This window comes from Chamaea fasciata, unplaced genomic scaffold (assembly GCF_029207755.1).
Source record: "Chamaea fasciata isolate MVZ Bird 193981 ecotype frontalis unplaced genomic scaffold, bChaFas1.0.hap1 SCAF_13, whole genome shotgun sequence".
Taxonomy (NCBI): Eukaryota; Metazoa; Chordata; class Aves; order Passeriformes; family Sylviidae; genus Chamaea; species Chamaea fasciata.
This window is the reverse complement of record NW_027094098.1, coordinates 799013-824384: the sequence shown is the minus strand read 5'-3', so window position 1 is coordinate 824384 and position 25372 is coordinate 799013. Positions and strand designations below refer to the sequence as shown.

At 48.7% G+C, this 25372-nt stretch overlaps 1 protein-coding gene across 2 annotated transcripts in view; it reads left to right on the top strand.

The window, feature by feature from the left end:
* The window catches only part of CACNA2D2 (calcium voltage-gated channel auxiliary subunit alpha2delta 2), a 213135-nt gene that overhangs the window by 66364 nt on the left and 121399 nt on the right, over nucleotides 1-25372 (top strand). For both annotated transcript variants that reach the window (XM_066195050.1, XM_066195049.1), the window contains exon 3: nucleotides 16647-16763. In XM_066195050.1, the coding sequence (XP_066051147.1) occupies nucleotides 16647-16763 (117 nt within the window). The remainder of the gene's footprint in view (nucleotides 1-16646; nucleotides 16764-25372) is intronic.

Genomic DNA, 25372 nt, shown 5'->3' with positions numbered 1-25372 from the left:
TAAGGTCCCTTCTAACCCAAGCCATTCTGTGATTAATTCTGGCATTAAGCGCATTCATATCTCTCCCTTTTGAGTGTGCCAGCACTTGATTGCACTCTGTTCCTCTTGCCTTGCTGGACTAGTGGGTTTTAGTTTCTACGAAGTGTGGGGTCGTTGGTCTTCAGCCTGGATCTCCCTGTTTTCCCTGGGGCATGTCTGATGGAGGGAAGACTGCCCGTTTGAGGGAGAAGTCCTGTGTTTGTGCTGATGGAGGGAAGGTGCCCCTAAAGCTGACCCACTCCCAGCTGGCCTCTGAGCACTGTTGTTTGTGAGGAGACTGAAACACCCAAATATTTCCAGCTCTCTTTGCAGGCTGTGCAGATGTCTGGGGTCAGTGGTGACAAATTATGTAGATTCCTCCCCCTTCCCTCTCTCCTTTCTCATTTCCATTATCTGCCTTTTGTAGAGGCTGTAATTTATTGCATTTTGCAACCTTGTAATTTATGGCTTTTTTATAATTCTTTTCGAGCTTTCAGAAGTAACAGCTCCATGTACCCCAGTGCATTTCATTGTCACACTTGAGGCTTTCCCACCTCCCCCTGCACTTCCACTCTTTTCTTGTAACTTGCCTGTTTACTTGCTAAATTATTATTGTGCACTCAATAAAAATTGCATTTAAAAAGTGATAACTGAAATGACATTTAACATGGAAAGCACTTAAGCATAATTACACTATATGCATTGCATCATTTTGTGACAGTTAATGAAAAAAAATCTGAACGGGTTTTTTGGTTGGGGGCTGTAGAGATTGAGTACTGGCATTTTATTGCTTCTAGAAACATGGCTCTTGTTTTCACTGGAGGGCTTTGCCCTGGGATTTTTCTGCTTCCTCCTCCCTTTCTGCCACAGCTATCCTGTATCTGATGCAGTGGCACAGGGTGAAGAAGTCACTTCTGGCGTTCTAAGGGGTTCAGGCTGGCATAACGTGCTCAGAGTTTGATATTCCCAGCTGGAAATTTTGAGAGGGTTAGCTTATTTGGATCAGTGACTTGAGCAGCCTTGCTGCAGAGTTGCTTGTGTTGGCACCAGGGCTGTGGTAAGGGGGAAGGGGAGGAGGTGGCAGCCCCTCGGTTGTCGTGGTCCAGTTGTGGATTCTGGGGTAACGGTGTCATTGCAGCTTTGCCTCCTGGTTGTGCCCTACGGGGATTTTTTCTGGAAGGAAGCTGCTGCTGACTGTGGCTGAGAGCTAAAGAGTTAATGTCCTTGCTTTGTACTGTCCAGTGACTTCTCCAGAAAGGGGGCAAGTGTGCCAACCCCTCGTGACCCCGTGGCTCATATCCTTACTGATAGACCTACTTGATTATTAGATTACCTGCAAATCACAGCTCCTTGACCATCTGCTGTGTGAAACTCCTCAGCTCAGCCCCAGCATCTGTCCAGCCTGGCCATGCAGACTGTGCTGAATTCCTGAGCAGATCAGCCTGGCTTTCCAGGCATTGTTTCTTCTGCTGTGCTTTGTCCTGTCCTTTTCCTACCTACATGCTGCAAAACTTCGGCATACGAGATGCTTCAGGGGTGATCCTGATGCCTTGCTCTTCTTCCCTTCTCCAGAAGGTGAGATGATCTGGATCAGACAGTTGCACAGGCTGCAAACTGACTGCGTAGATCAGAGCTTTCCCTGTTTCATACAGGGAATTGCAACTGGAGATGCAGATCACAGGTCCTGTGTAACCAGGTTAGTCACCCCTGTAGGAGCTGTGGTCTCCTCCTTCTGGGAGCCCTGAGCTGCTTGGAAGAGGGGTGATGAGGGGTGGACCTCTTCCTGCACTTGAAGCAAGGTGAAGAGACAAGAACAGGGACCCTGAGTGGCAGGGCACAGGAAGATCTGAAAAAGCATTAGAGATGCAGTGAACAGATGATGGGAGCCACAGCGCTTGACATTTCCAGGCTGTGTGTGAGAGATTTTTGGAGCAAGCTGAGATAGACAGTACGTGTTTTCTGCAATTTGGAGGAGTAATCTTCAGGATGCAGTGTCTGTGGCAGGTTTGGATACTAGTCCATGAATTGGAAGGGTAGCGGCCTTGTGGGGAAGTGAGCTAGGTAGGAGAGAATGGAAGCGAGTCTTTATTTAAAAAAGGAAGGGAGAGGAAAACCCCACCACTGAGAGCGTTAGTGTCCATGAACAAATTCCCTAGCTTATCTAGAAACAGCATGTAGCTTTTCTGTGGTGGTGTTATGACTTGCCCTTCAAGTTAATAAACTGTTAATCACTTTATGGGTAATTTCATTCAAAATGTTCACCAAAGCATTCTGAGGTTCAGATACGGAAGGTTACTGAACTCAGGCAGTTTTTTGTGTTTTTCTTCAAGTGCACACGTAACTAGAAACCATGCTGAGGCAGTAATAACCAATATATGGGAAAGGAATCTCCTGGAGAGATTACTCTATGCTTTTTTTGAGGCATTTCTGGTTGCTTGTATCTTTTTTATTTTATTATGATTTTTCTGAGTTGACTTTAAAAAAAAATCTGTTGATAAAATCCTCATCTGCTTGACAATCAGTCTCATCTGGGAACTATTTGGTGTTATCTTGGCTTAATTCATTAGTAAGAATTAAAAAAAAGGCAGTAAAAGTGGACATCTCTGTTGAGAGTACTTAATTCTTGGCAACGAGAGTCAATTATGCCCTGTTGAGTAAGTGGTTCTGCATGGGGCTTACTTGAGAAATTCCTCAGCCTGAGAGAGGACCTGGGAAGATGAAGTGGAGGGAGGGCAGAACCCCACACTCGGAGGAAATGTGCAAAATGCCTGTTTTGCCTTGGACATGCCCAGGGCCTGAGCAGGAGGCTGGGATGCAGGGGCTGCTCTGATCTGCAGCCTGGCTCTGTCGCAGGGAGGGAGGGGAGCAATTCTCCAGTGAGCTCAGCAAGTGGCTGGAACACGTTTGCTCTCCTGATGAGTTCATGGCCGAGGCTGCTTCCCTCCCCAGTTCCTCTGGTACTTCACAACAGCACTTCCCTTCTGAGGTAATGGGGCTGGATGCTCCTGGAGCACATGGAGGATGCTCTGCACCGTGCTCTCAGAGGAGAAGACAAGACACAGTGGGGTTTTCTTGTTTTGCATCTGATCCACTGTTGTATCGGGACCCCTTTGTGACGGTGGCATGTTCACTGCCTGCCAGTGCAGGTGCTCAGTGTCAGACCGTCACTGGGCCTCACTCCGGTGTGGAGCTGGGTGTGGGTTTGGCACGGAGAACCAAATTCAACCCATGGGGTGTTGTCGAGTTTCTAATTTCAGCAGGAATTAATTCCAGCAGCCCTGTTGTCTGTGTTTTTCAGGAGATGGAGTTCAGGTTCCTTCTAGGCAGTGTAACCTGTGGCACCAGATGCGCCAGAAACACAGCAACACTCACTCAGGGCATGGGGGTTTTCTGATGGTGGTGATGGTTTTGATAAGTTGAATGAAGAGACATACACAGTAGGAAAGGAAATGGCACTCAAAGGAGAAGCAAATTGTGAAGCCTGTTTCCTGCTACACTTTCTGTAGCTAAAATTTGGTGATACTTTAAGAGATGTATTGATCATCCAAACACAGAGATATATGTGGTCTATATAATTTTATTTATGACCGAAGCCCAAGTCAGCACTATTATTAACATAATTGCAAACCCACTTTTCTATTACGTGATCAACTAAAGTGCACTGCAAAGCAGCCTTGGGGGTTGCCTAGCCTGGAGTGCAGTGACACACTTCAGGACTGTGGGAGTGAGCAGGGTGCTGCTGCCACGCTGTGGGGCTCCATCCATGAACCACTAGGCTTGAAAAAACAAGCTGTAGAATAAACTCCTGACATTTGAAACAGGAGGCAAAAATCCCATAGCCCTTGAAAATTGTAGTTTTCCATTTAGAGCTCACTCCCAAGTTTTAGGAGGGAAGTTACAAGGTGGCATTAAAAAGCACCTGCTGCATCACCATCACATGTCTCACCATTTGAGTTTAAATGTTTCATCTGAAAAAACTTCCCAGGCAGGTTTCTTTTCAAGCAATTGAGGCTGCTTGGGTTTCAGTTTTTGCCACTGCTGTTTAGAGTAATGCTAATTAACATTCTGGGCGAAGGAGCACCGAGTGGGGAAGTGCTTATGATTTGTAAATGCCACTTTGCTCTTCTGGCGCTATCCTTCCAGGGAGAGGATTTCTTTTGTCTGATTCTCGTTTTCTCTCCTCCCTCCAACTGTCTTGGAGTAAAAGCTGATGGTTGGGCACACATTTTGCCTTAAGCATATGCATGACTTTTCAGTACCTGTGCAATGGTGGGTGAATCTGCACGGACATGAAGGGACCTGTGTGCGTGCGGAGCACGGACGTGCTGCTCTGAGTGTACGGGAGCTTGTGGCTGCTGCGTGTGAGCCCTTACCGAAGAAAGAAGCATGTGACAGGCTTGTCCGTGCTACAAGTTCCCCATTCCCTTGGTGATAAGCTACGAGGAAATGGGGATGAAATCAGAAATTGGCAACATGCTGTCAGGAGGGATTAATTTCTGTCCCTGATTAACTTTATGCTGGAACAGCAGGAGACGAATACTTTACCGTTCACGATGCAGCTTTTTCTTACACCAAGTAGATCTGAATCCACCCACGGTCCTACGCTCCCCTTGTTGTGTTTTCTTAGATTTGGCCAGGTCATTGCTCTGGATGTGCAATGACAGGCCAGATACATGTTTCCTGATGCTGATGGAAAGTACTGAAAAAACCTTCCAGTGCTTTGGGGGTCTGGCTTGAGCTGTGCAAGAGTTTGTTTCTGCCTGTAGAAGCTTTAATGTGCTGGTTGGTCCCTAGAGCTCTTGGTGGAATATTAATACTCTCCATTCCTATGCTACCTCTCCTCTAGGCCTTCCACAACACTTTGCAAAAATTGACAATAAATTCTTTCAAAGTGGGAGGTCAGTGCAGAACACAGGAAGGTGATTTGCCAATGATCACGCAGGCAGGTCAGTACTCTGTGTGTGGCAAGAGGGGAATACAGACCAAGTCCCCTCTCTCAGCCCTAAGTGCCAGACAATTACTCCAATTACTCCCTGCCTGTGCCTAAAGCTTAATTAACACTGTGGCTGTGGTAGGGAGAGCAGGTGTGAAGGCTGAACAGTGCTTTGTGACAGAGCAGAGCTGTGTGGGGAGCTGGGCTGCGCACACAGGTGAGTCTGGAGCCCAGCCCTGCATCTGAGCGTGTGCCTGTGTGCAGGGGAGAAGGGCTGGGACAGCAGGGACAGGAGCCCTCAGACACTGGGGGAGAACTGAAGCAGACGACAAGGCAATGGAGTGCAGGTGTGTGCACAGATGCGTGTGATGGTGATTGAGGAGACCTGAGTGTTTCTGGCTGCCCTGGGAGTTTTGGCTCCCCTGGCCCAGCTCTGGCTTTCACGCTGTGGGTGCTTTCCTGCACTCTGTTATTCCTGGGGGTATTGGGGCCCTGGGGACTGAGGTTTTCTCCACCTGTGGGACAGCTCTGCTGCCATCTTAGCAATGTACATGGGCAGCAGGAGTGATGCCAGGACTGCAGAGCATCCTGCTGCCTCCTCCTTGGCCCTCTGGAGAGCAGAAAGTCATAGATCCCATGCACAAGATTTTCACAAGCTGATGTGTCTGGTTGCACACCTGATCGAAGGTGCCCAGCTTTGATTGATGCCTGGATATTTTGAGGACTGTTTGGAATAGCATCCTGGTGAGTGCTCTACCAAGGACATTGTCTAATTGTCACATTAATTGTAACTTAGGCATGAATAGCATTAACTTGTAGGGAAAGAATAAATGAATATGAATTTTTTGGCCTACAATAGTGAAAATTAAAGTAGGACAAATCTTGAGAATAATATCAGGGCATAGCAGCACGAGGCAGAAGTGCCTGTTCTTTGTTAATTTGAGATCTTTCCACCAAAAACACGGTTCTTAATTGCAGCAAGAGATTTTCAACTTAGGCATCATAAAAAGTTTTCAAATGGGATTGTGAAGTACCGGAGCATTTTGTCTTGTGAAACACAGGACTCTCCTTCATTGGATTTCTTTAAGAACAGGTCAGAGGAACAGGTTAGGAATGAGAGGACTGTGGTAATTATGTTAGAAATGGCACATCCATGATGCCACCTTTTGCTGGGGGTGTGGGAACAGGCTGAGACTACCTGATTTGATGAGATCTGTTCCAGCCCTATTCTCTGTGATGCTGCAGAGGGTTCTGAATTTTTTAGTGGAGTGTTTCCATTCAGATGTCAGACCTCTAGAGGTTGCCTTCAGAGGACACGTCCCCTGGGATCTCTGTGGGTACATTTCAATCCTGCCCCTGTACGTCTCCAAGACTGTGCTGAAAACAAACCCGGGCTGAGTTTGCCGGCTGTAGGGTGTAATGCCGCTGCTCAAGTCTTGTTGGTGATGCTTTTAAGGTGGGATGAAGCTGAAAACCTCGGCTGAAATGACTTCGCAGAGGCTCACCTCTTTATTAAAATCTCTAGGTACATGGTGTATTCTCGTTACAGTTCCTGAACCCCACTGGCTCAGGGAGCAGGAGGCACTAGCAGGAAGAAGGATGAGTCTGGAAATGTGTGGAAGAAAGCTGTCTGGAAATCTGTTCTCCATATCCTCTGGTGATATGGCAAAGCTTTTTGAGCCTGTTCCACAACAGAGAGGAGCTTTATAATAAACATCAGTAATGACTTTCTAGCAAGCCTTCCTTTCAGTGACTAAAGGGGCTCCAAGAGAGCTGGAGAGGGACTTTTGACAAGGGCATGGACTGAGAGGACAGTGGGGAATGGCTTCGCACTGCCAGAGGGCTGAATTACAGTAGATAATAGAAAGGAATTCTTTATTGTGGGGTGATGAGGCCCTGGCACAGGTTGCCCAGAGAAACTGTGGCTGCCCCGTCCCTGGAAGTGCTCAGGGCCAGATTGGCCAGGGCTTGGAGCAACCTGGGCCAGTGGAAGGTGGAACAAGATGTTCTTTAACCCTTCCAACCCAAACTATGCTTGATTCTACAAGAACACGAAAGGACCTCAGCCAGGGAAGCCTGGGCTCTCCACCATGAGTGGATTAGAGCAGAGTTTGTAAACAGCTGTTAGGTGGATCCTGTATGAGACAGAGGGGATGGGTTGGACAGGTGGGTTTCTTCCAGCTTTGCTTCCAGTGAGCCGGTGCCTTTACAGAAATGCTTCCAGTGCTTGAGATTAGGGAGAAAAGCTTGTACATGTGAATCTCTGAAGTGCAGAAGAAGCCCCAACACCTGTATCAGAAGGTAAATCAAGAGAACTGCAAAGTTGCTGTTTCTAAAAGTTCAATATCTTTAAAACAGATCATTACTCTGCAGAAAACTGTGGGGGTAACTGTTGACAGTGCGACTTATGCTGGGCCCAGATTTCAATTGCTTTAGCTCTAATAAGAGATTTGGTTTAATTCCATGTCAGTGGAGTCATCCCAAATTTGCATCACTGCAGCTGAGAGCTGAATTTGGCCAGTGGTAGCCATCAATAAAAATAAAAGGCAGTGTGAGGTAATTGTTACTCTTTTTCTTATGTCGATGAAAGGAAGACTGCAAAATATGTCTGGGAGCCTTAGTGTTAGAGGCTGCACAGCACAGCCTTTTTCCACAGCCCTTCCTACAAAAAGCAACAGCATTTCTGGCAAGGAAGACAAAGCTGTTTTGGGGAAGAGGTCTGGTTATTTATTTAAAGTCAAGTCTTTGAGGATCTGGGATTCTTGCATCACTCAATGCAGAGCAAAGAGCTTTGGGTGTGCTCGCAGGGGATGGGGAGCAGCCTTTGCCCACCTGCAGCAGCCCTGCCACAGGCACTGCAAGAGAGCCTGGTGAAGTGCTGTTCATTACTCTCAGGGCAGTGGTGGCCCTTTCTCATCTTCCTCACTGCCAGGGAAATAGTCTGGTGAGATCCCATCATGGGTCTCTATGAGCTTTTGTAATTTCAGTGTCCTAAACATTTAGCCTTGGGAGAAAAGCAGCAGAATAAAAGAGTTTTAAACTGTCCAGCAGCTGTGCAAAAGGCAAAACTGCAACCACATGGGATCCAGGAGGGATGTGAGGAGCAGAGGTGTTTCTTGCTTTATCTTTCCTGAATGATTTTCATCCTCTTCATTCTCTTAGGGATGCTGGGGAAAACCCAGCGTGATCCATTATGTGGAGGCACTGATTCCAACAGAAATCACAGAATGGTTTAGCTTGGAAGAGACCCTAAATACCATCTCATACCAACCCCCTGTGATGGGTAGACACCCCTTCCACTGGATGAGGTTGCTCAGGACTCCATCCAATCTGGCCTTGAACACTCCAGGGATGGGGCAGCATGTGCCACGGCCTCACCACATTCTTCATGATATGCACCCTGAAATCTAGCAAAATAGCACATCTTTATCTATGACAGCACCCCTCCTAGGGTGCACCCAGGGTATTTAAGGTGCAATTTCAATGCCAAAGCTGGTGTGTTTCATGTAGACATAACCTAATCAAACTGGTTAAGTCTTTGACAAATTCTGAAGGAAAGTAGTTGAGGCACCTTTTAAAAATACTGTTTTCCTTACTAAAGCTTTTACGATGTGCCACATAACCAAGAGAGCAGCCAGACTCCAGGATCAGGCTGGGGTTTTTTTTGTTTCTATTTTACTGTACAAGCTTGTATTTTTAGAGATCATGTGATGTCTGACTGCATTTGGGCATTTTTCTGAGAAGCTGTAGCTGTTCTCTCTCTCTTGTACATTAGCACAGCAGGCTCTGGGGGGCTTGTGCCCTGACCTGGCAGCAAGGCCCACGCCATCCAAGTGGCTGTAAGTGTGCAGAGAAGGGCCTGGGCAGAGTTCCCATCCTGGTTGGGACCTCCTGTCTTCAACTATGCAGCAATTTCTTTTTGCAGCGCTTTATCTGAAAGAAGAGCAAGTTTGAAGTGGTGTGATACTGAATTTCCTTGCAGAGGATTTTCACTCTCTGCAAACACCCAGGCAGGTCTGTTGCTCTGAGAGCTTCCCATACAAGGGTTTGGGATGATGAAGACTAAAAGCTGCTTTCCAGGCTGGGAGAGGTTTTCTATAATCCAGGCTAACCGTGCATAGCCCTTTATCCCTGACTAGTCACTAAATTATGTATAGCAGGCCCAGGTCTGCTTTGGGGCTGGCAGGGCTGAAGTCTCAACTGTAGAGGCTGGTGATCCCGTGCTGAGAAAGCAGAAGCTCAGCCAGTGCCACAGAGGGTGGGAGGTGTGGGTGCTGGGGCAGGATGGGGAGCACTGGAGCAGCTCCATCTCTCCATCCCTGGTGGTGTGGACTGCTTTTCTCTCTTCCCCCATGTTCTCTGTGGTACTGCTGCCTTTTCAGCAGGCTCTTTAGTGAACTATAGAGACCTCAGTTCTATGGTTTGTTTGCTTCAATTATAGCTGACCATCCCTGAGGAGCAACTTAACTTCACATTTCCCTGTCCTGCTTCTGCGGGAGAGCTGTGAAGAGCTGCTCAGAGGGTGCTTGCTTTTTATGAGGTAGGTGGAAGGATGGAGCACAGCAGGGAAATGGCACTGAGGAGAGAGGCAGCTGGGGTTAGTAAATGTCAAGCTGTTTGCCTCCTGCGCGCGCTGGAGCACGTCCGCAGGCTGCCGGAGCAGCGGCTGCGCCGAGGACAGGGCAGGGCTGGTGACAAGTGGGAGCCACTGCCCACTGCTGCTCCCAACGGGGCACCTGGCCTCAGGGCTGTGCTCGCAGAGCTGTGCCCTCAGGGCTGGTGGCAGCCCTGGTACCGGTTCTGGGAGCTGGTGTGGGGTAGATTGGCAAAGCCGTCTCTGAGCTCTGGCACCAGTGCTCACCTGCAGCTGCTTCCCTTTGCCTGTTGCTCTTGTGACTCTTCAATAGGGAAAACCAGGATCTAGCACCTTCCTGGCTGATAACTGCTTCTCCAGAGGGCCATTGCTGTGCCAGTGCCCATTCCCTGGCCCCTGCAGTGGTGTGTGACCTGCTCTGCGTGAGGAGGAGCAGCACAGGAGGCACTGCCCATCGTGTGGGCTGGCAGCAAGGCCACTGTCGCTCTGGTCACTGCCTGCTTGATGGTCCCTGACGCTGCCCCAGCCTCACGTCCTCCTAATGTAATGCAGAAACCACGATGATTACCATCATTGCAAGGACTATAAGCACCAGACAATGAAATGTAACAACAGTAGGTGCAGCAGTGATGAGGGGTGAGATGGAAATCGTGCTGTCTGTGCTCTCTGCCTATGGCCCTGAGCAGTCTCCATCTTCCAGCAGGATCTCTGGGGTCTGGCACTCCTTTTCCTCCCTCTTACCCAGCCACAGTGTTCCATGCTTGGCCTCAACCGTCTCATGGTGCTCCCGTTGGTCATTTATACTGCTGGGCAATTCTCTTCAAGGCTCCTGCTTTCAGGGGGTTTAGAGGGGTCTGTCCTGTGTACAGACGAGAGGGTCTTTTGCCAGTGTCAAGGCAAAAGCAAGTCTGCCCCAGGGTTCTTCTCTTTCCTCTTCACTCACACTCTGAGCTGTGGGGAAATGGTAGGGCCCTGCAGTAGGTGAGGTGAGACTCAAAATGGGCCAGACTGATGCTTGTCTGAGGGAGACCAACAGATCCTGAAGCTCCAGGAGAAGCTCTAGCCCAGCATCTGAGCAAGCAGTGCCTCTGAGGGCAGGTATCCTGCTGCAGTCTTGGCTGTACCGATGAATTCCCTTTGCAGACTCCATATCTGGGTCACTGTACACCACTGATCCCAGGCACAGGTCTGGCTGCAGGAGCTTGAAGTATAACCCTGAGCAGAGACCTTCCCTGACTCCCATGATAATGCTGGCTGGGAAAACCCTTTTGTTTTCTTGCTTGCTGGCCTTTGTGCGGCATGACATGGCACAGCCCCATTTCTGGGGCATGAGGGTTGTTATCTTAGGTGTGGGTGGCTCTTGTGCCTGCAGAGATGTGGTTTGATCTTTGGCCTCCCTCACCTGGAGCACCCAAATTTGGAGGTGGAATGCTCTGGGAGCAGGAAGGCAGCTGCTCTGTTGCTGCACGTAGTACTTTGCTCTTTTGCAAACATGCCAGGTTTGCACTGTGATTAAATGCTGTTTGGACTGCAGCTGTCCAAACCTGGTGTATTGGATTCATACAGGGGTGGAGAAAAAATTAATTTCTGGAAAATGACTATTACCCAGATCAGATGCCTTTCCAGCAGGAGCTGGAGCACCACAGCCTCTCCCTGCTTGGCCCTGAGCAAACCCCAGGTGGGGTTTGAGCTGTGGGTACAGCTCTATCCCGGCCCAGTGGGGCTGAGAGCTTCTGGGGTTACCAGCTGCTCTGTTGGGGTTCAGCTTGTTGGTTGCTGTTGTTCTTGAGGAAGGTGGTGGGGGAGTCTTGGCATGGAGGTGATGCTGTGCAAGCACAGTGCAGTGCTGCCCCTCTGATTTTGGGGAAGGGCTGCTTCGTGGCAGTTGTGGCAGAGCTGGTGCTAGAGGGAAGGAGAAGGGAGGGGTCTGCTTTGGGCTGCAGGTGTACCCCACCATCTCTGCCCTCTCATCACTGTCCTCCCTCATGTCCTGGATGGCAGGGGAGGCCAATGCCTGTTGGAGACAAGGAAGGCTGAGGCTGAGGAGACAGTTTTTACTTTCTAGTGGTGCTTTACAGGGCGCTCTCCTGAGATTTGTTATTTTCCTTCATGTTTTACCATTGGATACCTTGACCCCTTTGAGGGTGTTGGCCCCTCTCTTGGCAGCTCGTCAAATGGTGATTTCTGCACTTATGGGAGTATTTCTGCACCCGTTCCTTTCTCAGGCTGCCAAGTTTCACGGTGCTGGGTGTGCTCACAGGGAACTGGGGAGAGGAAAATGCTTTCTCTGAACTCTGACAGCTCCCTGAATATATAGGCACAGAGGGAATTAAAGGCAGAGATGAGCATCATTTATTGTGCATTAGGAGCAAGGCAAACAAGTGAATTTAGAGAATGGGTGTTTCAAGGCAGTATCAGATCTGCCTCCTTGGCTGTACAGGTGCTGCTGGGAACATGTGCTGACAGCTGGTTGTGTTACTAGCTTTGCTCTAAAGTGAGGCCACTTAGCACTTCTGGGCTGGTTTAAAATAATTTTCCTGGCTGTTAGTAATTGCACTATGCTTAGGAGTATGTAGGATTAAATTTTTCATGTTGCAGGTTGTCTTCCGCAGTTGGACTTTTCTTCCCCCCCTACCTGCCAGTGTTTGGGTTTTTTCCTTTGCTTTTATTTTTCTGTTCCAGCTCAGTAATTTCTATTGTTTGGCTACTGTTAATATTCCCTCCCACTCCCTCGTGCTCTTGCCACTTATTAGTTCACTCTCAGCATCCACTGCTGGACTCCTTTCCACTGCCAGGATTGGATCTTCTGCTACTGCACCCAGCTTCAGCCCTTCCCAGACTTTTTATTGAGATTGCAGTTCATAATGTGGTCTCAATCCCCATTCTCTGAGTACAACAGCTTCCTCCTCTGTGGGTTATTCAGGGGCTCTCTGCAGCCCTTCCCCTGCCCAGTAATCTCAGGTTTGCCAGCCACGTTGAGCAGGACAAATACAAGGGCGTTAGTTCTTGTTTCAGTGTGGCTAGAGCAGTGCAGCGTTTGGCTTTGCTCGTGTCCCTGCGCTGCCACCCACCTGCCCTGCCTGGCAGGGAGGCTGTGAAGGGCTGGGGCCCGTTGCTCCATGTATTGCCAAGTAAAACCCAGTCTGCCAAGAGCACACAACCTGCACCCCTTCTCCCCACGGGTGCCAACACAGCTGGGTGTGAGGGTACGAACATGGAGTCAGAAACAGCAGTTCCTTGCCTCTGAGGTCACCAGTGTCACTAATTTCAAAAACAGGTCCCAGAGCACTGGATCACAGGAGAATTTCAATGAGAATGGCTTTCTAATCTGGGCAAAACTAAAGGTTTTTACCATCACTGAGGAATGTTCGGGATGTGTTTGGCCAGAAAATCCTCCCTTTGATTCAGCTTGAGGAAAAACCCAATATGGGAAATGTCACCTTAGATAAACAAAACCTGGCCACATTCTGAACAACCCAAAGCAAAATGCTACGGTGGAGACTGTGAAGTTCTCTGAATTGCCTGGAGCCCCTACCATTCATTCCCCTGCCTGTCTGGGACGTTCTCATGCACGTATGGTCACTGTTAATTTGTCTTGGATTGTTCTAATTAACGCCGGTGAGCTGTTCAGCCACGAAGACTGCAGAGCTCTGCAGCTGCAGAGAGGGCTGGAGGAACAGCTCCTGGTTTCTTTTTCTGTTCTTTCCTCCCTTGTGGACAGGCACCGTTTCTGTCTGTTACCAATAGGAGACAAATTTCTGTTTCATAATAGCAAAGTACTAATGTCAGGACTCCCTCAGTACCCAAAGCTTTCTCCTTGAAGATTGCTCCTCTTTGCTTTCCTAATTGCTGCTGCTCAGCTGGAGGTATCCTGCATCTTCCAAGCACATGACTTTGTTGTGCTGTTACTTACCAAGGGGACAAAAAAGAGTGTGAGAGAATATTGCTTTGTGTCGAGGTTTCCTTGTTCTAACCCTTTCTGTGCCAATGTGGGGCGTTCTTATCTAGTGCAGGATGTTGTGCTATTGGCAATACAAGCTTTTTGGTCTGAAGCTCAGGGTGTGATGGAGCTCTGATGTGAAGAACATCTAGAAATCGTATCCTGAGCTGCATCAAAAGCAAGTTGAGGGAGGCGAGTGACTCTCACCCTCTACTCTGCTCTGGTGAGACCTCACCTGGAATTCTGCATCCAGCTCTGGGACCCTCAACATAAGAAGCAGGTGGAGGAGGTCCAGAGGAGGACAATGCAGATCACCAGAGGGCTGGAGCACCTCTGCTATGAAGACAGGCTGAACGAGCTGGGCGTGTTCAGCCTGGAGAAGAGAAAGCTTTGGGGAGACCTTAGAGGCCCTTCCACTGCCTAAAGGGGCTCCAAGAAAGCTGGAGAGGGGCTTTGGAGAAGGCCATGGTGTGATGTGACAAGAGGGAATGGCTTCACAATGAGAGGGGGGAGGTTGAGATTAGATATTAGGGAGAAATGAATTGCTGTGAGGGTGGTGAGGCACTGGCACAGGTTGCCCAGAGAAGCTGTAGCTGCCTCATCCCTGGAGATGTTCAAGGCCAGGTTGGACAAGGTTTGGAGCAATCTAGTCTGGTGGAAGGGGTCCCTGCTCATGGCAGCAGGCTGGAATGAGATGGTATTTAAGGTCCCTTCCAGCCCAAACCATTCTATGAAATAATTTCTTCTGGAGTCTGGGAATGCCTCTTAAATGTCTTCTCTTACTAAAGCATCCTCTTTGGAGTCCCTGTGCTCACAGAGTGTTCACTTGTAATAACACAGGAGTTGCCAAATTAATGGGAAGTGTGGGTGGTTTGGGAACCAAAGTGATTTGGGTGAAGCCTGTTTCAGACAAATCAGGTTGTTGGGGTTGCCTTTCCTTGAAGGATGGCAGGTGTGGAGCATGCAAGAGCAGAGCTGTGGGGAGGGCACTGGAGCTATGCTCGCTGTGTCTCTTAGGGACTGAGGAGTCAGGTGAGGATCACAGATGTCTGGCTCTTGGCTCATGGGCTGTGTTCTTGCAAGTCAGTAACTTGGAAAATTCACAGAAATTCTGTTTTCTCCAGAAACCTCAGAAACTATCAGATCTGAGCCTTTTGTGTGCTGCCCCACTAACAGAGGTAGGATGGGTTACTGTCCTGGCAGCCAGGGCAGGTGACCTGAATCCCTTGGGGCTTTTTTGGGGGGGAAAAAGCAGCTGCTGGAGTAGAATTAGAATGGAGTAGTGGTATATGTGGACGTAAGGCTGCTGGAAGAGACTGCTGTTAGGAATTTCCTAGTGCCATGGAAGAAAGGAGTAGCTTGGGCAGAGCAGAGGCTCCAGAGAGAGCTGCAAAGAACAAAGTGGAAGCCTGGGGAATAGCCCAGTAGGTCTGGAGGGACTGTGCACAGCTGAAAGAGCAGCCTTGTGCTTAGTCTATCTAAGTGTACTCCTGTGGCTTCAGCCTCAGAAAGTGCTTTGTTTAACCATGAAAGGGAAAGGGAGGCTGGAGCTGGGGAATGTCTCTGCCCTGGCTCTTGAATTCATTGTCAGCTGCCTTCAGCAAGCGGAGTTGCTGTCTGCTCCAGCTCATTATAAGGCCTGAAGAGAGGCCAGTAAGTAGTTTCCCAGCATTTTAGAGGGTCTTGCCATGTCCCTGAGCTGTGTGGTGTGCCGCTGTCCAGATCCTGGGCACCTGCCTGTCTGTACCTTTACTGTTGCTGGCTGCACCAAGAGAAAGATGGTGTGAGCCTGGTGGGCGTCTCTGGCTGAGCCTCTCCTTAGCCCTGGGTGAAATGGAGGAGGTTCTGGGTACGTGTTTATCATGTGGAAGTCGGTTGTTTACTGTTTGTGTTTGGGTGCTGCTCTGAGACCCAGGGCAGACGTGTCATGAGAAGTTGCTTCTGCAAGCCCTGGTCCTCATGGCCGGGTCTGCAACAAACCACCACGTACAGGCAGAGTCTTTCACTTGTAATGAAGCTCCAGCAAAGAGAGGGTTTTGTCCCTTGGGAAGCATGATTCAGCTCCTAAGGATCATGCAAGCTTGGGTAGGTGCCAGACATGCTTAGCATGGAATTTGCAGTTAAGTGTGGAGTCTGCTACCTCCTTGGGGAGGTCCAGCTCCTTGGAGGGTTCTCTGTTCCCATATGTCTCCGTGTCTAGAGCTGAAGGTATTTGCAAGTAGCCTGAGGATAAAGAGAGAAGCAGAATCCTATTTGCTTTGTGGTTTTCTTCATGTACCTTACTTAAGAAAAGATAAGACATGAGGAATTTTTTTTTTTTTTTTGCTAATCTCAGATGATGGCAATAAACTCTTCCCTTTGACCCTGTGTTGGCTGCGCCTGGGTCTGCAGGCAGGGGGAGTTAACAAGTCACAAAATCATCTGAGGAGGTGACTGAGGGGTTTGTGCTTGTGAAGTCTTCTTGTGGGACTGATCCCTTCTTCTGGAGGCAGTGCTGATGCCAGCAGCACTTCCCTTGGGTCTGGGATTGTTCCCTGCACTTGTATGATGTTCCTGTGGGCCATTGCTGCCACTTCGGGTGCAAACATTCAAATACAGATAATTGCATTGGCCTTCTCGATAATCCTGGGATAGATTTGTGCCTCTACCCACCACAGCCTGCCCAAGTTCTGGACTGGTTGTAGAAATCTTCATTCTTTGAGTGTTCCAAATTACTGTGCCTTGGTTAGAGATGTGGGGTTTATCCTGCTTCATGTGATCCCCTTGTTCCCGTTCCTGGTACCCAGGGCTGCCCTGCTGCCTCAGTGCTTCCAAGCCCTGCACTGCCTGCAGTGTGTGGTGACTCTGCCTGTGCCACAGGAGTGGCTTAGCAGAGGCAGGGGTGGGCAGCTCAGCTTTTGAATGAAAGGGTGGGATGCTCATTGCCTGCAAGCATGAAAGCAGGCAGCTATAGAGCCAGTGGTGTGGGCAGCAGGTTGACTGCATTTCTGTTTTTTCTGGTTACAAAGCCTTTCTTCTCTAGCTCCCCTCATTTCCAAAGCTTATGTTGTTACCCAATCCACATTGCTAGAATTCTCTGTTAGAGAATCAGCTTTTCTGTAGGAAGACTGCTGTACTCCTCACTAATATTGACTGTCGTTTTCTCTTGCTTCCCCTCTTAGATCTACGATGACAATAAAAACCTGTTTGAAGTCAAGGAGAATGTGCCCAGGAAATTGGTGGAGAAGGTCGCAGGGGACATTGAGAGCCTCTTGGCCAAGAAAGTCCGTGCTTTAAAGGTAAGGAGATGGGCCTGTGTTCTGATCCTTTGATGGAGATGTTTGGTTTAAACAGGAGGGTTGATGCTGGCGCAGCAGTATGATCTCAGCTTCAAAGTGATTTCTGTGATTGTGTGGCCTTTTCTGGGAACGGCATCCTGCAGTTGGACAGATTCATATGGAGCAAGGAGGCAAGGATGTGTCATGTGGGGATTTACTCTACATATCTTCTTGCTTTTTATCTCTTCCCACTGTCATGCAAACACCTGAAGATGCTGCCACAAGAATACAAGTGACAGCATTGCTGGCAGCAAATTTGATCCAGTCAATTAACTGGGGGTGTACTGGAAGCAGAGGTACTGCAGTGTCCCCGCTATCGCTTATGGAAGTGTTTTGGACAAGTGAAGCCTTTCCTGTTTAGATTATGCACTTGAAGGGTTTGTGCTGGTGCCTGGGACTCGAGCCCTGTGACTGACTGTATGTGTGGGTTGCCCTCATGGATATCTGCATACATTTCCAATCTTGTCCTATTTTGTAACACTCCTTTTAAAATGAACCCGTTTTATCTGTAGTGGAGGAAGGTGACCTGATCCATGCTGCCTGCTCAGTAAAACCCAGTGGTGGCTATAGCGAGGTGGCAGCAGGGCCATGCTCTGCTATGGGGCAGAGACAAGTAACTGTCTTCGTGGAGAGCTGCACAACCTTCTCCACTGCAGAGGGGTATGGATACTTCCCCTCCAGGAGCTGAGGTGTTCCCTCTAAAACACAGTTTTATCGAGTGGCATGACATTGTACAATGGGCATGTGGCAGTGTGGCCAGCTGGAGGCAGGGTGAAAGACAAGGGGAAGGCTTGGAGCAGGTAACACAGCTGATGTGTCCACAGAGGCACTGCAGCCAAAAAGACCTGCTCACCCTTCAACCTGATAGACAGGAATGGGAGCACAGGGAAATGTGCTGTGGTGAGAGAAGGGATATTGCAGCGACTGAGGTGTAACTAAGGCAGTGAGAGTTTGGAAGTGACCTCTCTCCACAGTGGGTAAGAAGTAGCTTGGAGAAGGTATGCAGCGGGAAACACAGGACAGCCATGTGGGCCTGGGGAGTCTCAGGACTCAAGACAGGATCTCAGTCAAGGGTGGTCACGGCCTGGCCTGAGTGTCCAGATGCTGTGAGGTTGTCCACAGTGCCTGACAAAGATGGTCACTGTTAGGGACTTGGGTGAAGAAGATTGTTGTTTACCCAGTTTCTTACTCTGGGAAGTAAAGAATAATCCTCCTTGGGACTCACACCAAGTGTTTTAGCTTGAGTGGAAGAAGCTGAAGTGTGACTAAATAGGTGTAAACTGTCAGCCCTGCATTTGGGACTGTGGAAGTGAAAATCAGGGAGACCAATTTTCTTTTTAACGTGAACTTGTGTCCTTGTACTCACATAGTTTGGTGCACACTTGAGCATATATCATATTAAATGCTCCAGAAATGTGCAGCACCTGTAGATGCTGGAGGAAGACACAGGTGACAGAAGGTTGTTGCAAACTTGATACGCACCTGGACAACACATGGCTCCCGTGGGATGCACAGGGTAATAACCCTGAGTTACACAGTATGACTGTGCTGAGTGGTTCCACTGTGACATTTGAATTTCAGCTCATCAGTCACACTGTTTTTCTTTGCCCTTTGCTCTGAGTCACACAGACTTACAGAGAGTTTGTGCATCTTTTGGTGCTAGATCAAGGGTTGAACTGTGCCCATGGTACAAATAACCTTGTTTGTCTTCCAACTGTCTTTCTTTTTTTGTTGAGTTTTTGGGCAGGACTCTCTGGTGTGCTGTGAAGAGCCCACCTGTCACAGGGGTGGTTCTGGCAGTGCTGGTTCGGTAACAGCACGTGGTGCTGTCTTTATAGTGGAAACAATGAACCCTTGACCTAAATTAATCTTTCAAAAGACTCCTTCAGAGTGCACTCTCAGATGGAGCAGACTTTTCCATCCAGTTTCCGTGTAAATTCTTGACATTTTGGATTGGTAGTGCTAAGAACAAAACCTGGAAATGGGGAAGTTGATGGGGGAAGAGAAATTGAATCTTCTAAATTTCTTCCATGTTTTGCTGAGCTCCTTTGAAGCAGTGCAGCTCCCATACCTCCTTCTATTCTCCTGCCTGTTTTCATCTGTCTCAACTCTCCCTTTCATTGAATCATCTCTCCTGGAGTCATTTCCTCCTCTTCTCTCATGACTCACCAGAGTGATAATGACTTCTTGAAACATATTTTTCAGCATCTGAGTCAGGTGGGACTCCATGTATTGGCAAGGGCAGGTGAGGAGGGAGAAATGGAGTCTCTCCTTGATGTACAAATTGTCCTGTCACTCATGTGCTCACTCTCCTGAGGAACATCCCAGTCTCCTTTGCTGCAGGAGAGAGAAGGGATGCTGCCTGGGCCTCAGTGGGACTTTGTAGGAAGGTGCTCACAGGCCTTTGGGCGCACACCATGGGTGCACAGTTTCGAGCACTGTTCCGATTACATGGTGATTCAGTCCAGTCATCAAAGAACCTGTTTTCCTCAAAGTGAAAATTTTAACATGTTTTTATTAAACTGTGTGCATAGCATTTATTAATACAGTTTGTTACCTTGTGTGCTGCATTTCTAAGAGGCAGAAATCAAGCACAAGGAAACTGAACCTGTCTGGCCCTGACAGCCGTGGTGCAGCACTGTGGCGTGGACCTGGCACTAGTAGGACACTCTGATTTCCCTCATGCATTTTGGAGGCATGCTGGAGCCATGGGGCGTGTGGCAGAGAGGGCAATTGCTTCCTAAAACAAGGCACCTACAAGGGGCTGGTTATTTGGATACTGTCTCTCCCTTTTTGTTCCAGAGCATCATATCAGATGACAGTCTCATCATGGGACAAAAAAACTCCTAGGAAGATGTTTTTGCAATCCCCACCTGTTCCACCTGGCACTGGAGTATCCACAGCTGGATCCTGGGGGCCTTCTACCCCATGTCCCACACAATGGCTTCTGTTTGACGTGGGTTTGCATCAGCACTAATTGCCTTTTCCAGTGTCCTTTGTCCATGATGATTTCATTGCTTCAAGCCTGGCCTCCTAGTCACCTTTGGGCCCTGTAGTTCCAACTGCTTTTTATTCCCAATCTTTAATGGGGGGGAGGTAAAAAAAGATGGACTTCAATACCAAAAATGCATCTAATTTCCTTTGGATTGGAAGTAAAAGACTAAGGTGGAGTGACTCCTGAAGGAGTTGACGTTACACTTACCCAGTGTATTGCATTGTGGGGAAGTTCCCGTGCTGCAGGTGAGGTGTAAGGAAGCGATAGGTGTGCTCTTGGCTGGGTGGGAGTTTAATGGGCTGCTCTTGTCCACACTCAGGAGCTTGTCCTTGTAAGGGCTAAAAAAGACACCTTTTGTAAGATCTGGAGAGGAGTGGGGTGGCACATTACCAAATGACCACAAATCCCCCTTAGGTATTCCTTGTGCTGGGAATCACAGCTGGCTGGCTCATGGCTTTACGTCATCTCAGACAAGAACCCATCAGGTTGGTTTTTTTGCCAAGTAGATTCTTGGTCACTTTTTCAACTTTATTTCCTATCTCCTATTCAGTTTTTCAGTGTGTTCAGACCCCTCTTTGCCTTCGTACATGCCCAGAGAGAAATGTGCTGAGGCTTCTTTGGGAGCTTGTTTGGGAGCCCAGATGTTGGAGTTTGCTGTTGGTGGAGCACTGCGTGAGCCAGGGAAAAGACATCACCTGAGGGTGTGGATGGTGTGGGTCCAGATTCCCAAACCCAAGGGGCACTTTTTCTTTCTTTTAGAACACTATGTCAAGTACATGAGTGATGCCTCGAGGTCTGTTCTTTCCTGAAGCTCCACAGCCTGGGGGAGAAGGAAGTTGTGATTTGATGGAGGAGGAGGCTGAGAGGTGGAAATTTTAGATCCTAGGATATGTTTTAAGATTGTTTCTCCTTTTTATATAGTTCTTGTGAAGGCTGCTTTTGGATGCTGACTGCTTCATTCTTCACGTATTTAACCACAGACAATTTGCTTTGCCTCCTGAGAGCGACACATCCCACAGTTTACTGAGTAGGTTATGCCCCGAAGTGAACTATTCATATACTGTGACCAGCCTAAAGATTACTCTCTGTGCTGGTGGCATTCCCCCATCTCCAAGAAGAGGCCTGCTGATCCACAAAACATGGTCTGGATGCCTGCAGGCTCTCGCATTGCCCCGATGGTGACATGGTTGGGCTGGTGTTTTCTCCATAGAACTGATTTAGTTTAGCAAGTTGTACATCATTGGTGCAATCTTTCGAGTTAAGGTGAAGTTTGTTGCATTTCCTGTGCACCTCAGCTGTGTGCAGTATCGAACATGATGTGTTGAGCAACAATGTAGCAAAGTGGCATTTTGTGTATCAGAATTTATAACGTGTACTGCGTACGTCTGTGTGTATCTTATGTAGCTGTATGTGTGTGCAACAGGTTTGGTGCCCCTAGCATGGCTCTGGTGATGAGAGCGCTAACAGCACTTGCCAGGAGTAGGAGGAAAGTTTGTGTTATTTTTTCTTTTTTAATTGTGTTTTTGTGAAATTTAATAGCAGATTTTTGTTGCTGGGTATATTTAGCTCCAGTGTGGAACGAGCATCTGGGGGAAAGCAGGGTTTGGCAGAAGGGCTCAGTGGTAGGAGGTTTCAAGGTTCCTGTTCCTTCAGCTAAGGTGTAGGAGGTCACAATATATTTCACACAGATTTTACTGCAACTGGAGTAGTAAAATCTACACTTGGCATTAGACATTTTCTTTTGGCACAAAAAAGAATACAGAGGACAAGACTGGGGATTTCCTGTATTCTGAAGGCATCCTGCAGGGAAGTCTGGCTGGGTTTCCTGTGGCTGGGGGTAAGCCTGGGGGAATGTTGCTGTAGGTGTTCCTATCTTTCTTTACCTTGGACCCTAAGGGAAAGAGGTTGGCAGATCTGGGATTTGACACACAGAAAAGGTGGTTGGTCTGGAGATGCTGAGGGTTTTGTACTGCCTTAACCCTATTTTAATGTTTTGTCTCCTGTTTCCACTCCTCACCCTCGAGTTTTCCCACTTACTGGTATTTTTTCTTGCATGTTTCTTCTGAAGTGTTGATGCACTTCGTACTCGGCCATGCTTTAGGATCCTGTGATGAAGAGTGAGGTGAGAGTTTGGTGTGTTACCACAAAGTACTGACCAAATCAGCTTCTCAGGTGAAGCTGGTCGGGGGGGGCATTACAGGAGGGAGGAGCTCAGGCCAGTTGTGCTTTCAGTCCTGGTTGAACACTCAGTGCATTACTGCTCGACTGGGACTAGTTCCCACCTCCATTTGAGCCTGGCACAAGCATATATCAAGAGTGCAGAGGGTATTTAATTGGACAGGTTTGTCCCTTTAACAATTCTGATAGCCCTGAGATTTCCCTTGCAGGTTTGTGGTGAATGCAGTCTTTATCAGCTTTCTGGTCCCTGATAGGGACAACAAAAAGTGCCACATGTCTGACAAGCTGCAAAAAATGGCGTACAGCAAAGCATCTCTCAGCCCAGTTCAGAGCATCTCCTTGCTCCCTCCTCTCTCAGCAGCAGAGGCACTGACCTCTGTCACGGCATGGGCTGGTAGAATATCATCAGGAAATCTTCCCTCCTTCACTGTTGGGGTTGTTGCTGTCCTCTGGTGTTGGTGGCAGGCAGCAAAAGGGGTCAGATTCAGCGGGAACAGCCCTGGGCTTGTACTGGATTTCTCCTTTGTTTTTGGCAGAGCTGGGTCCTGTTGCCATCTCTCTGTATCACAGAGCTGCCTGAAGGATGTTGAACCAGGTGCTCGTTGGCCAAGTCATTGAAGTGTTTAACTGGAGAGGTCCCAGGCAGGAGAGGGAAACCCTCCTGAGCTGCACTGCACCGGGGGTTCACATTGGCTGGCAGCACGTGGTGCCTAACCCTTGTGGGTTTCCTTCCTGCAGTGTGGTACAGCCCTGGCTTGGACCTGAGGGGGACCTCTGGGCATGTCAGAAGGCTACCAGTGGTCATGCTGTGGTCTGCTGGGTCCCAGCTAAGGGACACATCACCTGTCTTGCCTGGACAGCAAAATGAGGTAGGAGAGAGGGAATAAACACAGCTCAGGTGAGCTCTGACACAGCCTGTGGGTTTGGTGAGATGTGGGGCTTCACTGCCTCATGCCCTCCTGCACCATTCCAGCTGCGTGGCCACAGACAGGAGCTCCTGAGTTGGTGGAGTAAGGAACACAACCACCAGCCTTTCACATGCTGAAGTACAAACGGCTTAAAGGCAGGACCTCTGTGCTTTCTTATTTCATAGTGACAAATCCAGCCCTCTTGCCACTTCTTTGGTAATTGGTGGTTGGTGGTTTTTGTTTTTAATTCTGTTTTTAATTCGCTCCTAATCAAATCCTGGCTGACAGTCCCCGTGTGTGTGTTTGTTGGTTTATTTATTTATTTATTCATTTGTGCATGTGTGTGTGTCTTCTCCTGCCTCACAGTTGTTCTTGTGCTGGACCTGCTCCAGTAATCCAATTTGAATCCAATCTCCCAGGTCTGGAATTCTAATTTACAGATTGCAGAGGGGAGTTAAACAATGCCCACACACCAGGATGGGGGTTGATTGTCTGATCTAATCAGGGACAATCAGATGTTTGTAACAAGTCTATCAAACCTGTATTGGGCCCGTTTGCTGGGAGATGTAACCAGCTTTCTTAATAGCGCTAACACAATTTAGGGCTTCCTGCACTTTCATGGAGATTACATTGAACGTTTCCTTTTCTTCTTCCATGAACGCTTGGCAGCAGCCCAGCCCGATGTGCTTTACAGCTCGGTGAGCTGCTGGGTGCCCTGTGGGGCAGCAGAGGTTTGCCAGGACCCCGGGGGCGGCTGCCTCCCCCGGCACCGCCGCCCACTGCGGGCCCAGGGTGATCCTGTTTAGTGGCACACATACAGGGAACGGACTCAGTGCCACCCGTGCATCTGGAGCCACAGATGAGGGAGGGAAAAGCGACGGTCCTGACCTGACAGGGTGTTCGCTAAGTCTCCACAGCAGATGCCCAGCTCCATGCGTGGCTGTTGGTAAGGAACAGATGAAGAAACCTTTGTCCTCTCTTGCCCTTGGCAGACTGAGGCTGCTGTGAGGCTCTTGTTTCTGGTACTTGCTGTAAGAGGTCTGGACATTTGGTGTTTAAAGATAACACCTGTCTGGTTGTTTTTTTCGATGCCCTTTCAGGGCCTGAAGCAAAAAGAGGAGGCAAAACCACCTCTGTGAACAAGATGATGTCTCTTAGTATAGCTCTCCAATCCAGAGTGAGCTTGCTTACTTACTCTGTGCAAATAAATAGTTGCCTGACTTTGCCCTTCCTGAAGACTGAAATATCCATCTGGTCCCTTACCCTGTCAAGAGGTGAGCTGGTTCTCACGCTCCAGGTCTGTACCACTGAGCTCTGCACTCGCCGCCTTTGCCCGGGGATTTATTTTAGGCGTATGGTTCCTCCCTGCCCCGGAGCATCTTCCCTGTGTGCGGCACTCAGCCCCGAGGCAGGGAGGGACGGCGGGCTGAGGCTCCCGGCCTGGGGTCACAGCCGTGCTGGTGGCTTTAGCTGGGCTTTTAGCAAAGCCTGCCCTCACGCCCTCGCTCTGAGCGCTGCCAGCCTGGTTTGCACGCACAGGAGGAACAGGAGCTCCCCGGATTGGGAACGAGCGTTTCTTGGAGGGTTTAATTGCTCTTCGTGCCTTGTCTTCCTCCACTCTGCCCCCCAGGCTGTGAGGAACCCAGACACCTCTGAGACCAAGTGAAGAGAAGGATGAAATAGCCCTTAAAGGGTGTTTATTTCCCTTCCTCAAACTGTGTTATGTATTCAACAGCAGTTTGCATGTTGTTTTTTCTGTTTTTCCTGGGTTTTTTCCAGCACAGGAGCAGCGCTCCTAGCAGAGCTGGAGGCGACTAAAGCCATTGGTGTGGGCAGGGGATTTGCAGCAGTTATAGTGTTGGCTGTCTCAAAACTCGGATCCTCCAGCTTGGTCCTTACCCTCTCAACATCCTGAGGCCTGGTGGGGCTGTGCTCTAAGAGGAGGAATTTGGGGGTGGTTCAAAGGGTAAAAGCAGATGGGTGTGACTTATTGGTCTATCTGTGAACATAGATATAGATGTAAACTGTTGAGTGATGCAGAAGAGGAGGAGGTCTCTGAGGGAATTAGTGTTAGGGAAGGGAATTACCATTTAATTCTTTATAGAACAATCTTTAAACATGATTGGGAAGATATGCTTGCAATGATAGCAAAATAATAATAATAAAAAAATGTCACTGGAAAGGGGATTTATTTGAATTTTCTTGGCTAATTTTGGCATGAGAAAACGCCTTTCCGTGGCAGTTTGGTACCTAGAGTTACTTCTGCACCCTGTCCTGTGACTTTGTAATCTGTGCATGGTGTGAGAGGGTGAGAGGAGGATCTTTATTTCCCCAGGGTTGCCTGTAGGTTTGCATGGAGTGTGTGGTTCTGCACTTACAGATGTGCTCTCAGTCCCTGAGGCTTCAGCCCTGCCCTCCATGATGCTGTACATCCTCAGAGAGCTCTCTGGAGCCCAAGATCTTGGGCAGAAAAACCTTCAACCAGTTTA